The 14,076-nt window shown below is 42.3% G+C and overlaps 2 protein-coding genes across 4 annotated transcripts; both read right to left on the reverse strand.

Annotated features, from left to right (window-relative positions):
* Nucleotides 1-977: 977 nt before the first annotated feature.
* Nucleotides 978-10,263, reverse strand: trmo (tRNA methyltransferase O). 2 transcript variants are annotated; one of them, XM_060926637.1, is made up of 6 exons: nt 9,789-10,263; nt 9,427-9,581; nt 5,183-5,357; nt 2,987-3,144; nt 2,275-2,778; nt 978-1,404 (listed from the first exon to the last, which is right to left on the reverse strand). In XM_060926637.1, exons 1-6 carry the CDS (start codon nt 9,875-9,877, stop codon nt 1,136-1,138), a joined length of 1,350 nt encoding a protein of 449 aa, XP_060782620.1. In that variant the 5' UTR covers nt 9,878-10,263; the 3' UTR covers nt 978-1,135. The 2 variants fall into 2 exon arrangements, with proteins under 2 accessions (XP_060782620.1, XP_060782622.1); XM_060926639.1 differs by lacking the exons at nt 9,427-9,581; nt 9,789-10,263 and adding an exon at nt 5,466-9,396.
* Nucleotides 10,264-10,591: 328 nt separating this feature from the next.
* hemgn (hemogen) lies at nt 10,592-13,209 on the reverse strand. Of its 2 annotated transcripts, none has more exons than XM_060924903.1 (4): nt 12,952-13,209; nt 12,214-12,304; nt 11,265-11,653; nt 10,592-10,997 (listed from the first exon to the last, which is right to left on the reverse strand). In XM_060924903.1, exons 1-4 carry the CDS (start codon nt 13,010-13,012, stop codon nt 10,882-10,884), a joined length of 657 nt encoding a protein of 218 aa, XP_060780886.1. In that variant the 5' UTR covers nt 13,013-13,209; the 3' UTR covers nt 10,592-10,881. The 2 variants fall into 2 exon arrangements, with proteins under 2 accessions (XP_060780886.1, XP_060780887.1); XM_060924904.1 differs by having other exon boundaries at nt 12,226-12,304; nt 12,952-13,175.
* Nucleotides 13,210-14,076: the final 867 nt, after the last annotated feature.

Raw genomic sequence — 14,076 nt, forward strand, 5'->3', positions numbered from 1 at the left:
CATCAGCGGTGGGGGGGGGCGGAGTTGTTAAGACCAACAACAATAAGAAGACCGCGAAAGATCGCCATTTTTAAGCGACGAGAAGCAGCAGCTGTATAAACGCGAAGTCATCCATTATTATTATTATTGCTGCTGCTGCTTCTTCCGCGTTGTTTTTGCTTCGACATTTGTGCCAAGGTTTATGCAAACATAGCGACGTAACTGACGTATACAATGACGTAACTGACGTATGCAGCGACGTAATGACGTGGCTCCGCTTAGCACCGCGAGCTATGGAAAAGCAAACTGGTTCTCAGCTGGCTCGCAAGTTGAACGAGTTGTGAACCAGCACCAGCACTGGCCCCGAACCAGCCCTGGAACTGATTTGGTGGAAAAGGGGTATGTGAGATTAAAATCTCTCTTCTTGGCCAAAAGGGCAGCATAAACACTATTACAATAAAAATACAACCATACAGACAAAATACACCTGGTGCAACATTACAGATGATTAGAGATAAAAACATAAATAGAATTTTAAAAGCAAGTGCACTTTTACACAGAGGTATTTTCTGTCTCTTAGAGCAGAGTTAAATTAACCCAGGGTCGTCAGCTTGGACAGTTTCAAGTCCCTTTGTAAATTGTTTCAGGACGAGGAAGCAGCAGATTTAAAAGCCTTTTTTTCCCCTCAGTCTGTTCTCACTCCAGGGGCCAACATCTGTATTGTGTTAGAGCACAGGCCGTGTCAGTTTTGTTTTAGACGCAAGTATAAAGAAAGACGAGGAGGAACTCAACCAAGAACAGATTTATAAACAAACACTAGCCAGTGTGAAAGTTTACAGACAGACAGCGATGAACAGCCTGCGATATCATACAAATTACAATGAACACTCACAAATAAAGGTAATTAATACTGTTATTGCACCATTAAGACGTTCTGAAATTAAATTTCTCGATTCTTGTAACACACTCACTTCAGAGATGAGCATCAAGTCTAAAGCTGATGAATAAAAACAGTATATTTTATTTAACACACACTTTGGCACGCTTAATGATCAAACAAAACAGCATGATCTTTAACATGATTTCAATAATGAGTCGAAAATACACACAGACACACAATGTTATATTTAGGAGTCCGGTATGAATCAGAGAGAGTTTATATCGGAGATGAGGTGACTGAGGACGTCTCACTCGGACCCGGAGTTTCTCCATCTGGGTTCATCACGGGTCGAACACACAGCACCTCAGCGAACCCGTCCCCGAACCAGCAGGTGATGTGAGCCGTGTCCAGACTGAAGAAGAAGAGGCGATCACTGCAGCGGTTTCTCCGGTACACTGACCTCGGATCAGCTGATAAAACTCCCCGGATGGCGGCAGCTGCTTCCTCTGGGCTTTTCAAAAACTGGAACTTGGGCCTTCCCGTGTCTAATTAAACACATGAGAGGATTTCACTTTCACTACAGGATTCAGTGTCCTCCAAAAATCCAAAAGCAAACCCAATACTTTTGTTTCTCCGAAACACTGAAGACATTTGGGTTCGAGATCAGAAGATGAAAATGAGACAAGAGATCAGATTTCCAGCTTCATTTCCTCATATTTATATCTATTAAACAATAGAACATGGCACCTTTGTTTTTTTTAAAACCCACTCATTTTAAAAACATCAAAAATATTGCATCGCATGACTGACAGGTGTTTCCAGTCGTCCAAGTGTGTGTTCGGTTAGACTGATTGATTGATTAAATAATTAATTGCTGTGAATGTCCGCTGTTGGTCTGAGTCCTGAGGTTCACCTGTGAAAACTGTATTTGTTGTTCAAAAGGATAAACCAATACACAGACCAGCGAGCTGTCTCCGGGAGAAAAGGGAGACATGTTGACACTGAGAAAAGACGGACATCTGATCAGAGCCCAAAACAAACAAGTATGTAAATCTGTAAATATCAGGAAATGAAAGCTGACATTTGGATCCAGAGTTTAATTCCCACCACATACCAATGGAATACTATTAGTAACGTCTGATTTTTAGAAAAAATTTAAAAAATAAATAAATAAATAAATAAAATAAAAACAAAGCCACACTGACATTCCTTTCTTTAGTTCAGTAAACACGCAACCTATTTAACCATTTAAACGTGTACAGAGCCGACGTAAATTACGGTTTATACAGAGTCCTGTGAAGCTTCTTAAAATAAATTTTAGTTTAAAAACACACACTAGACTGTGAGTGTTTGGGGTTATTTGTTGAATTTAGTTTGATTATTACTGATAAAGCGCCAGGAGGTGTGCGAGAGACCTGAGCAGTGAGGAGGCAGGAAGTCGGCGAGTTGTCTCTCCGCAGTCGGAGTAAATCTCACACTCAGATTCCGCACTGGAGGTTTTCTGATCCAGGAAGCGACGCTGCTGTTCGATTCACAGGACTCCTCCTCCTCTTCCATTTCATCAGTCTGTTTATCTTCAGCCCCACCCTGAGAACACGGCGCCCCCTGCAGGAGGAACTCCCTCACATCCCCCAGCACACCAGGAACATCACTTTCTGCTGAAAACTCGCCAACATCACTGAGCCTCTCTTCAGCTTCCAGGCGAGAGGAGACATACGAGTTCTCCAAACCCTCCGGTTCTGCAGGTTCTACTTCCTCCAGGGTGTCGGGCGTGTCAGAGGGCACTTCCTGTTGGTGCTGCAGCTCTGTGCTCAGCGTGGTGTGTGTGACGGGAGAGTCGTACTCAGGAATATACGGTTTAATATCGAGTACAGGAGTGCCAGAGATCAGATCCACACCTGACAGGTGCAGGACATCACCTAGAGAACACAAGAGGACAGACATGAGGGGAGGGGGTGTGGCTTCTGTCTGTCAGTCTCAGTCAAGGTGGCGTGGCCTCTGACCTTTGTCTCGGTCACAGTTAAAGGGGCGTGGCCTGCGTGCTGAGTGATTGTCCTGAACTGTACTGCATGACGTTACACATTGCCTTTAATCATCTCTAAATAATGACCTCCAGAAGATCCTGACCTGTGATGGAGTCCAGTTTGGCGAGCGTGAGGCCGAGGGCATTGGGTCGGTGAGGGCTGCGTGTGGAATAAACTCCCACCTTCTCTCCATTCAGACGAGGAGGCTTCACTTTCGCTTTATAGCTCATGTGCCCATTCTTATGGAAGAGAAAGATGAGCCTGAGAAGGAACACAGACGAGTGCAGGACAGGAACAGGTTAGAGAGTGAGATGGTCCTGCAGTGTCTCCTCTTGACAGAATTATAACAACTTTCACCTTATAAACAAAACACTCATACAGCGTCTTGAAAAAGTATTCATCCCCCTTGGTGTTTGGCCTGTTTTGTTGCATTACAAGCTGGAATTAAAATGGATTTTTGGAGGGTTAGCACCATTTGATTCACACAACATGCCTACAACTTTAAAGGTGCACATTGTTTTATTGTGACACAAACAATAATTAAGATGAGAAAACAGAAATCTGGAGTGTGTATAGGTATTCACCCCCCAAAGTCAATACTTTGTAGAGCCACCTTTTGCTGCAATTATAGCTGCAAGTCTCTTGGGGTGTGTCTCTATTAGCTTAGCACATCTAGCCACTGGGATTTTTGCCCATTCCTCAAAGCAAAACTGCTCCAACTCCTTCAAGTTAGATGGGTTGTGTTGGTGTACAGCAATCTTCAAGTTATGCCACAGATTCTTAATTAGATTGCGGTCTGGGCTTTGATTAGGCCATTCCAAGACATTTAAGTGTTTCCCTTTAAACCACTCCAGTGTAGCTTTAGCAGTATGTTTAGGGTCATTGTCCTGCTGGAACATGAACCTTCATCCCAGTCTCAAACCTCTGGCTGACTCGAACAGGTTTTCCTCCAGAATTGCTCTGCATTCAGTGCCATCCATCTTTCCTTCAGTCCTGACCAGCTTTCCTGTCCCTGCAGATGAAAAACATCCCCACAGCATGATGCTGCCACCACCATGCTTCACTGTAGGAATGGTGTTCTCAGAGTGTTGGGTTTGTACCAGACATGGTGTTTCCCATGATGGCCAAAAAGTTCAATTTTCGTCTCATTTGACCAGAGAATCTTCTTCCATGTGTTTAGGGAATCTGCCACATGCTGTTGGGCAAACTCCAAATGTGTTTCTTCAGCAATTACTTTTTCTGGCCACTCTTCCATAAAGCCCCGCCCACTCTGTGGAGTGTACGGCTTAAAGTGGTCCTATGGACAGATACTCCCATCTCCGCTGTGGATCTTTATAGCTCCTTCAGTGTTCTCTTTGGTGTCTTTGCTGCATCTCTGATTAATGCCCTCCTTGCCTGGTCTGTGAGTTTTGGTGGGCGGGGCCTTCTCTTGTCAGGTTTGTAGTGGTGCCATATTCTTTCCATTTTGCTATAATGGATTTAATGGAGCTCCGTGGGATATTCAAAGTTTGGGATATTTTTTATAACCCAACCCTGATCTATACTTCTTCACAACTTTGTCTCTGACCTGTTTGGAGGCTCCTTGGTTTTCATGTTGTTTGCTTAGTAGTGTTGCAGAGTCAGGGTCCTTCCAGAACAGGTTGATTTATACAGACATCATGTGACAGATCATGTGACACTTTGATTGCACACAGGTGGATCTTAATCAACTGATTATGTGACTTATGAAGTGAATTGGTTGGAGCAGGGGGTGAATACTTATGCACACTTCAGAGTTCTGTTTTTTCATCTTATTGTTTGTTTCACAATAAAAAAAATAAAAGTGCACCTTTAAAGTGGTCGGCATGTTGTGTAAATCAAATGGTGCTAACCCTCCAAAAATACATTTTAATTCCAGCTTGTAATGCGACAAAACAGGACAAACACCAAGGGGGGGGGGAATACTTTTGCAAGACACTATCTTCCCTTCATCACTGCTGATCATTACAGTTATTAAATCTCATTTACACTGTATATATTCATAAATTAATCCTGAACTGGACCTTAAACTGATTCTGGAGTCATATTTTAATTAGATTTTGAATTCCTGAATTAATGTCTTAAATGATTCCCAAATGAATCTGAATAATTTATTCCCTAATTAAATCCCGAATCTCATTTTGGCTCCTGAATGAACAGTGCTGTTCGTGTGTGAAATCGCCGTCTCCTGCTCCAGCAAACTGTTCATGAAAAAACCTTTCTACTTGAACAACAAATAACTGAAACCTGAACCAAATCTTGGAAAAACACACACACACACCAGACATGGGAGTACTGGTGCAGGCCGGTGAGAGCGTGTTCAGGATTATTGAACACAGAGGACTGGATTTTGAGACGAGCACGAGACGAGCTGCAGACGGTCGGCTGTCTGGGTGTGCCGTTCTTCTGAGCAAAACAGGAAGTGATGAAGCCGATGGGGACGGTGCGGATACAACCTGAGAAAAGAAGAGAAGAAAGGAAGATGTGCAACGTGAACAAACTGTGAACAGTAAAACAACCTGAAGCTCGAAAGCTTCCTTTATAGATCACGACAAACATCTGACCTGCTCTGGTGTTTCCCCGTGACACAGATGGCGCCCTACTCCCTAATCCACACTGTGATACTCCAGTGCTGCCACCTAGAGGCCATGACCTGATCTGCAGCATTGCAGTAATGCAGGAAATATTAACAGGCCATTACCATGACTATCAGGTTTAACTGCATCATTGTGTATCTGTGTGTTTCTACACTTTAAAAAAAAAAACATTCTGTATATCAAACTCTCGCAATTACCAGAGGACCCGCCCCACCACTGTAACCCTGGTTATGTAATAGGTGAGAGGCTGAGGGCTACAGAAATGGAGATTGGCGCCGCCTAATGTGCCATATGGTGCGGGAAGGACTTTAGTACATCAAGGCTTTTTCAAAAAGCAGTGCAGAACTGCAGTCCAGCTAATAACACGCAAGAGCAGGTTCACCAGCCCAGCGAACCCCTGTTCACCCTCAACCAATCTGAAGACATGTCAAAACTGAACAAGCGCTCAACTTTCCCTGCTTTACACCCGTGATGTGCGAAGACTCAAAAACGAGTCACTAAATCTGAACAACTCTTAAATTGAATCATTTCAAAAGCACAAAGATAGATTTTGGTGCATGATGTACGTTTCTTGGATGAACAGAGATGTCCAGAAGCACCGGTGACCGGTGGCTTTCTCCACCTACAGACAGTCTGCGCTGACTACCCGATCAAACAAAGAAAGAAACCCAATGGGTACATGTGGCTACTGCTTATAAATAAAACTGTTTTCTGATCCCATGTCCAAACAGTAAATACAGCAAAAACACGTTCTCAATGATACTCGCCTCATCTCTTACAAACATCAAGCTGTGAGCCGCACCAGGACTTTGTTCAAAATACAGAGCTGTGAACTAGATTTATTTTCAAAATAGTAAGAAAACACTTGTTCATTAATTGTCTTTGACGCATTATTTAGTACTAATGAGCACATTTTGTTTCACAAGTGTAAAGACTCTAAAATAAAAAATAAAATTAAAAACTTAAGGCGAATAACAGAAGTTTGGTATCCCCTTCTCAAGCTATCTGCCAAGAAGCTCAAAAAACCCTGACAAAACCTTTCTTTTGACCTTTCAGAAGGACCAAACAAAAGCTGTGATTATCAAAAGGCAAGTTTTCTTAAAATAAACACCACTTACTCGATATCGAATCAGTAGCCTCGGCGAATCATGAGGTGAATTTCGTTTATCTTTTTATCTGCTGATACGACGAAGTTATGAGGTTTCTCTTATTTTGTTTCTGGTTCCGAAGTTCATCAAGAAGCAGAACGGGGAATCGAACTTGATCAGGATAAGTGCTGACTGGTTACGAAGTTTCGCTATTATTACACTCACTCTTACAACATGATGACATCATGGCTTTGCCACTCGTTCTTGTGTACATTTAATAACGCGAGATCACGATTCGCTGTTCTGGTGATTGTAACGCGTATGCGCAGTGCGCTATTGTTACACTCATTCTTACAACACAATGACATGGTGGCTCCTGCCTCACTTCGCCTCTATGAGGCAGCAGCCACAAAAAATAAAAACTTGCCTTTCAATGTTCAAGTGATTGATATCGTCTCCGCTGCCCAGAATTTTCTGCAAACCCAATTATTTCACCACGAAATTGTCTTCAATTCGGGTCATGACTAGGCCTGTCACAATAACAAATTTTGTTGGACGATATATTGTCTCAGAAATTATTGCGATAAACGATATTACTGTTGACGTCTTTTCAAGACAATTTTATGCCACTAGTGAAATAATAATGATCATGCAAATACACCCTTTCAAAGAACAGTAAACTTTTTAATTAAATCAACTTATTCAATTCAACAGTGGAACCTAAAAAAAAAATACAAATAAATAACCTAAAGAAATAAAACAAACAAACAAAACCACTCAACAAAAACAATAAATAAAATACAACCTATGGCTCTTAAAAACTGCACTTAAGTAAATATTAACTTGGCACAGGGGAATAAAGACATTCTTTTCTTCACAGGCAACATTCTGCCAATCCAGTTTCTCAGAGATTCGTACCCAGATCAACAAAGTGTAAAGTAACAACGTATTTCCAGCTGTCATTTGGATAAAAGTAACAACAATTAGAACGAGATAACATGTAGGCAAGGGCGTAGGTTTGGTATTAACACTGGTGGGGACAAAAACCCAATGCCAACCCCCAGTGGTGCCAATTTCAGGTCAACATTAGAGGGTCACAATATTTTGCTCCGTTGTGTTCCACCAAGAGTCTCCATCATCTCTCCAAAGGCCAGACTTTTAACATTTGAAGTTCAGAACTGTAGTAATTCATGAATAATGATAATAACTTCCGGGGGCGTGGCCAGCCGCTGACCCTGCGCTCACTGTTTGTTTGTTTGTGTTTTTAGACTTGTTTTAATGTAGTTATCCGAGTTTATTTGTCTCGGGTGATTATCACTTGTTGGAAATGCTATTGCACTCGGCACTTTACTATCATGATGAAAATCGCCTTCCTACGGACATTATTTTGCCTGTTGGCTGTTGTGTCCGGGGGGTGCTACCTAAAAGGCCGACAAGACTATCTGACCTACACCCGAGAGCAACTGCTTTCCCGCCGCTCAGCTGGAGTCCCACCCGCGATTCTACCTGCGGACTGTGCGGAAATCCGACAGTCTGGTAAATGGCCAGAGAGGAGGAGGAAAGTTGGGAAAAAGCGCGGCTCAAGGGGAGGCCTAAGGCACCGTCTCTGGAGACGCTGCAGCAGATTTCCACTGCCTGCCATCACTTTGTCCAACGTTCGCTCGGTAAGCAACAAACTTGATGAACTTGCGTTAAGAGCCGAGCATGACAACGCATTCAGACTAAGCAATCTTATGTGTTTGACGGAAACATGGCTTAAAGACTATCACGAAACTCCAAGATTGCCAGGGTATACCACTTTAAGAGCTGATAGGAATGCGCGCACTTCACGCAAATCCATCGGTGGTGGGTTGTGTTTATTCGTGGATAACAGCTGGGCCACTCAGTATTGCATACGCGAGCAAGTGTGCACACCGGACTATGAGATACTGACTGTTTCTTTCAGACCATTCTACCTTCCACCGGAGTTTGGGCAGATCGCAGTCATTCCTGTTTATGTGCCCGGGTCTAATGATGATGTAGCTGGGGAAAGAATAGCAGAGAGCTACAATAACGCACTCGCTCGTTTTGCAGACCAGCCCATCATCGTTCTTGGGGACTTTAACTCCTGTAACTTGTCTGAACACCCGCCTACCATTCAGCAATATGTGGACTGTCCCACACGTTTAAATCAGACGCTTGATCAGTGTTATGGTAATATTTCCGAGGCATACGAAGCAGTATGTAGTATGCCATATTTGTTGATCGATTAATTGTGCTCTGATTGGCTGAGCTGGACCACATGACCATGCCGCAGCATATGTAGTTATGTTACAGAGCCAGGCAGCGTACTACAGAGGGGAACTGAGAAAGCCAAGCAGTCACACATCTGGAGGGAAATTTCATACACATTTTGCAAGTATTTTACAGGGAAATGGCGAGTAATTTATTAACTGAGAATGCACCAGAAGGCATATAAATTTCAAAATTTTCTGGGCGGGGCATGCCCACAGACCCCCCCTAGCATTAGCACACCTTCAGACTTTCACACTTTTTACATTCAAAACTTTCTTCCTGCACATGTTCTTTATTTACTCCCACTCACTTATCTGCTTCTCAGATAACTAACTAAACTAACCAGCACGTCTCCTGGGTGCTGTTACACCAGACACTAGCTAGCTCAGCAAAGGTAACAATTCCAGCAACTTCTGTCCATCAATTCCTCCACACGTTCCTCATCTCAGAGAAACAGCTCTCATGAAAAAGAGAACTATGGGATTGTCTCTTCAGTGTCACCATGAGACACCGGGGGCATGGCTGTATTTGGATAGTGTGTAAAAACCTCAGTGTATTGTGTAAACCTCGCTCTAATGACAGCTCCGTCTGGGCTGCACTCTGAGCGGAGGATGATGGACTCTTCTCCGTCGTCTGCTCTTTATCAAGAACGTCCTTCAGTGTGGAGTGCATAGACGTCATGTGTTTCCTGTGGGCTCGAACAGAACTCTCCGCATACTGCCTAAAAACACAATACACACATCAGACATTCTCCCATCATGCATCAGTGCTCATGTCTCATCACAGCTCTCAACCCTGCTAATATCAGCTCAGTGGGGTTCCTTATGAGGGGTGCCAATACTTTGTGCACAGACAGACAACAACTTGTAATTAAACACTTGTGTGGTGGGTGGAGTTTAAGAGTCAGCAGTCATGCTGAGGACCCTACCTGAGGTTCTTCAGCTCCTTCCTCATGACTGAGACCTGCTGTTTCAGCCACTGCGCATGCTCTGAACAGCCGCACGCGCCTGCTGACATCTTACACGAAATTTAAGAATATTTTTTTTAATCAACAAAGGCACAAATTTTAACTATATAAGCGTCTGACTTGTGAAAGTCTAAAATTAATCTCAAACTAACACTGCATGCATTAATTCGATTGGCTTCCATCGACAGCCATGCTGCTTATTCACTTCCGCATTCGGATAAAGCCCCGCCCTCCTGTTCTAGGATTGGATAGTTAGTATCCCGCCTCGTACATTAGGATTGGTTTATTGTAGCCCGCCTGCTGAACTAGGATTGGCTAATATTTTCCCGCCTTCTGCGCAATATTCAAACACCGCCTGCCGATTGGAGAGTTCTAATCGGATTATCCAATCACAACGTAAGAAGGCGGGATTTATCTGATATCGCTTGTTTGAATGGAAGAGCGAAGACTAGCTCTTAGTTCCCCGTCTCAATAATTGATGATATTTATTGTTAACATAATTTATTGTTAAAATAAAACCTAAAACAAAACGGCTGTAAAAAAAGAAAGAAAGAAAGAAAGAACGATAATTACCGCCTTCTGCGCGAGACCTGGCGAGTTCGTATTCAAATTCTGTCCGCTGATTGGATAGATTCGCTCCAACTAGCCAATCCTAGCGCAGGAGGCGGGTTTTAATTTTTTAAAAAAATCTATCATGTTTTACCACCAGTGGGCGCCATATTGTAAATAATTTGTTATTAAATAAACGTCCAGAACAACAGAAGTACAAATTCACTGTTTCTCTTTTATTGAAAATGATTCATTTTGAAAAAAGAAAAGGAAAAAAATGGCTTCAGGCTCAAGAAAATATCACAACATTAATAAATATACATTTGTTCCTGATTGAAATTCTACATCAGATGCAAACCCTTTGATCTGCTGTTGGTCGAATTCCTCATATACACACTTGAAATGTAAAATAATAATAATAATAATAATAATTTGTTGTTGTTAACCAGAGAAATACAATGTGGTTGTGATAATGCTATGATCTCTGGGGTTGGTTGGGGATCCATTAGATCAGGTTTCCTGGTAGAGGTTCAGGCTGAGGCGACGCTAACACTGTGTCTGAGAACACCTTATTCTGTTCACCAGCGTCAACGCCAACACCTGTCACTTCCTCAACACCACCTGCAATGGGACAATGTGCATGTTTTTGGTAAATATCTTTAAAAAGAATTGCCATCAATAAAATGCAAAGCAATTGTTGATTGTTAAGCGAACTAAAGACCCACTGAAACATTTACGTTTCTTCAGAAGCACTTTGATTTGACTGAAGATGTCCAGTCCAACCAGAGAGCTGAACTTCTCAGGGTTAAAACCTATAAACCTGGCTTGCACACATTTAATAATAATCTAAAGCATAGTGGTTTTATAAGAACAGGTGCTCTTTAAGACCTTGATCGATTACAAGTTTATCTTGAGGCTCCACTTTGTCCTCTTCCTCATCAGGGCTGAGCTCTTCAATCAGAACCTGTTCAGGAAGAGCTTCACTGCTGGGCTTCACCTCTGGTATCACATCAGGAGGAGGAAGAGGGATAGGGACAGAAACCTCAGCAGGAATCTGAGGAAGATCCAGAGCAGGAGCTGACACTTGGGTAGGAATCGGGGCAGAATGTGGAGCAGTAACCTTCTCCTCCGCTTGGCTGGGTGTCTCAAGTTCACCCGCATGTGGAACTTCTGTTGTTTCAGGCTGTTGTTCCTTTACAGGGATGTTCTTTCTTGGTCTGCCTTTCTTCCTTGGAACGTTGTTTGTTTCTCTCTTCGCTCGCTTACTGGTCTGAGCTCTGCAGGATTTCAAAAAAGAGAACTCACTGGATTTCCATGTGACTAAAACATGGAGAAGAATTCATACTGTTTACAAGCTGCAGAGGAAAACATTAGCAGTCGGTGTAAAAGTGAAATATTTTATAAGTTATGAGACACCATTTCAATATTCCCCTCATACTCTCAGCCAATCAGAACACACCATGCTGTTAACCAGAATACTGTACTGCTCTCAGCCAATCAGAACACACCGTGCTGTTCTCAGCCAATCACAACACACTATGCTGTTGTCAGGACTTTTGGACTTCACTGCATGTAAAATTATGCACATTTACCAAGTCAGCTAAAAAAATCTGCAAAAGTTGCACATCCTGATTTCCTAGTTGCCTCTAATTTTCCTACACACCAATTTCCAGAATTTCCATACCGACTCTCTGCACAGGCCGGGGCTAATCATGTGACTTTAAAGGAGCGCATGAAATAAAAATAAAATGGAAAAAGACGTGTTCAGTGTGTGATAGCTTCAATGGTGCTACAATGCTAATGAACCCACACTACACTGCACAGGCACTAAATTTACCCATAAACCCACTGGTTAGTTGCTCGCTCTTCCGCTTCAGCTTTCCTCTTCCTCAGTAGATCTCGATCCCGAAGCCGCCGTCCGATCCCTCCTGAAAAAAATCCCACATTCCTTTGGTTTGCTAATCGATCATGGTAACAGATTCACAGCAGATTGTTCCAGGAAAAATATTCAGACAAATTCAGTGTTAGCAAAGAAAAGTTACGAGGAAACAGATTGTTAGCATGATAGCTAGTTAATGAGCTGATTAGTGGTTAGCATATAAAATTAGCACTCTATATTGTAACTGTAATTGTAATACTAAAGCCTTTTAGAGGACGAGGTTATCTATCGAGTCTGTTTGTTCTAACATTTGGGACAAAGCCTTAAAATGGCTGACATTCTAATAAGTGCGCTAATGTAGCTTTTGGTAAAGAAGCTGAAGCTCATAATGAGTGTCGGTGTCAGTCAGGACAGATCGCAGATCTTATACAATAATCCTAAAAAATCCCTGATGTTTTTGTGTGAAAGTGTGTTCAGAAAGGATTATATTACAGAAATAATGACATTTATTAAAAGTTTATGGAACACAAATGCAATGAACACTTTCACAAGCTCAAATAGAAATGACAGCAACATGTCATGTACTGACGTGAATAAAAATAAATAGATGAGAAAAATCGTACGTTAATGTGCTGGACTGAGCTCACTGTTTTTTTACACACAAGAAGAAGCTGGTGATTAAAGTGAAATTCGTACCTTGGTCATCATCAGGGACTTTCACTTCGACGGGAACTTTCTCCTCGAGCGTCTCCTCCATTTTGTCGCTCGATCAAACACATAAAGTGTAAGTGTGAGACGGGTGGGAGAAGAAAAGCGCTGTGGCTCCTGCCCCTGAGAGAAGAGTTATCAGGCTAAACATTAACGCCAAGCTGGGAGAGTTCGTGCAACGCCACTCTTATCTTATTTGTAAAGGAGGAGGACTTGGCACAGAATTCAGAAAAAACGGGTCATGCTGTTGGCAATGATGGTTGTGTGTGTGTGTGTGTGTGTGTGTGTGTGAATAAGTGAGAAATGGAATTCCCTGTCACTAATCTTTTGTTTTCCATGTTTCTTCATTGTTGTGAAAGCAGGCAGCAGCTGAAGCTGTGATGAAAAAAACTTGTTAATTAAAATGTAATGTGAACATTACCGCATGAAAGGAATAAAACACTTCAGGACATGCTGTTATAGGAAAATAATCCACGCCGTGATGGTGTGATTTGGCTTGGCCCTGTCACCACGATGCATCTTAACACCAGCGTCGCTGCGATGAGCTACAACTCAAAATTACACACTCTTTATTTTTCCACAATAAAAACAGCAGATAACTTGATGTCCACGTGACTCTGGGATAATTGACAGTAATGAACTTAAACTTGCCAATAATAACTGCACCCTGGAAGCCCCGCCCCTTCCCCATCTCACATGAATAATCTCTTGGCTGGATTTTCCTGCAGTGATGCAGCATCTCTGTTTCCTGTCAGGATAAATGGAGAATGTTTTGAGTTCATTAATGTGAAATAAAATCATGTTCCATGAGTTATTATTTAAAAAAAAAAGTTTTAGAACGAGCATTAATACAAACCTGTGATGTGCAGCTGCACTACTGTCAGAGCTGCTGTTATAGAAAACTAATCAACACCTTCTGACCAATCGGAGTCCAGGATTCAGCAGCACTGTGGGATAAACAGCGATAAATAAAGATAATCTGCGACAAATCTCTTTTAGAGAGGATCAATCAGAGAACTGTTATTATTGGTGTGTCATGTTGTGTTATGGTGTGTCGTGTTGTGCTATGGTGTGTTATGGTGTGTTATGGTGTGTATGTTGTGTTATGGTGTG

The sequence above is a fragment of the Neoarius graeffei genome, chromosome 7, assembly GCF_027579695.1.
Source record: "Neoarius graeffei isolate fNeoGra1 chromosome 7, fNeoGra1.pri, whole genome shotgun sequence".
Classification (NCBI taxonomy): Eukaryota; Metazoa; Chordata; class Actinopteri; order Siluriformes; family Ariidae; genus Neoarius; species Neoarius graeffei.

Coding starts and splice junctions, on each gene's coding strand:
- trmo (XM_060926637.1), bottom strand. CDS start 9,877: ATGTCAGCAGGCGCGTGCGGCTGTTCAGAGCATGCGCAGTGGCTGAAA. Junction 5,358..9,426: donor GGAGCTGTCATTAGAGCGAG/GTTTACACAATA, acceptor TTCTTTTCTCAG/GTTGTATCCGCACCGTCCCC. Junction 3,145..5,182: donor CACCAGTACTCCCATGTCTG/GTGTGTGTGTGT, acceptor GTTCCTTCTCAG/GCTCATCTTTCTCTTCCATA.
- hemgn (XM_060924903.1), bottom strand. CDS start 13,012: ATGGAGGAGACGCTCGAGGAGAAAGTTCCCGTCGAAGTGAAAGTCCCT. Junction 12,305..12,951: donor AGTCCCTGATGATGACCAAG/GTACGAATTTCA, acceptor GATTTTTTTCAG/GAGGGATCGGACGGCGGCTT. Junction 11,654..12,213: donor ACTAACCAGTGGGTTTATGG/GTAAATTTAGTG, acceptor GAAATCCTGCAG/AGCTCAGACCAGTAAGCGAG.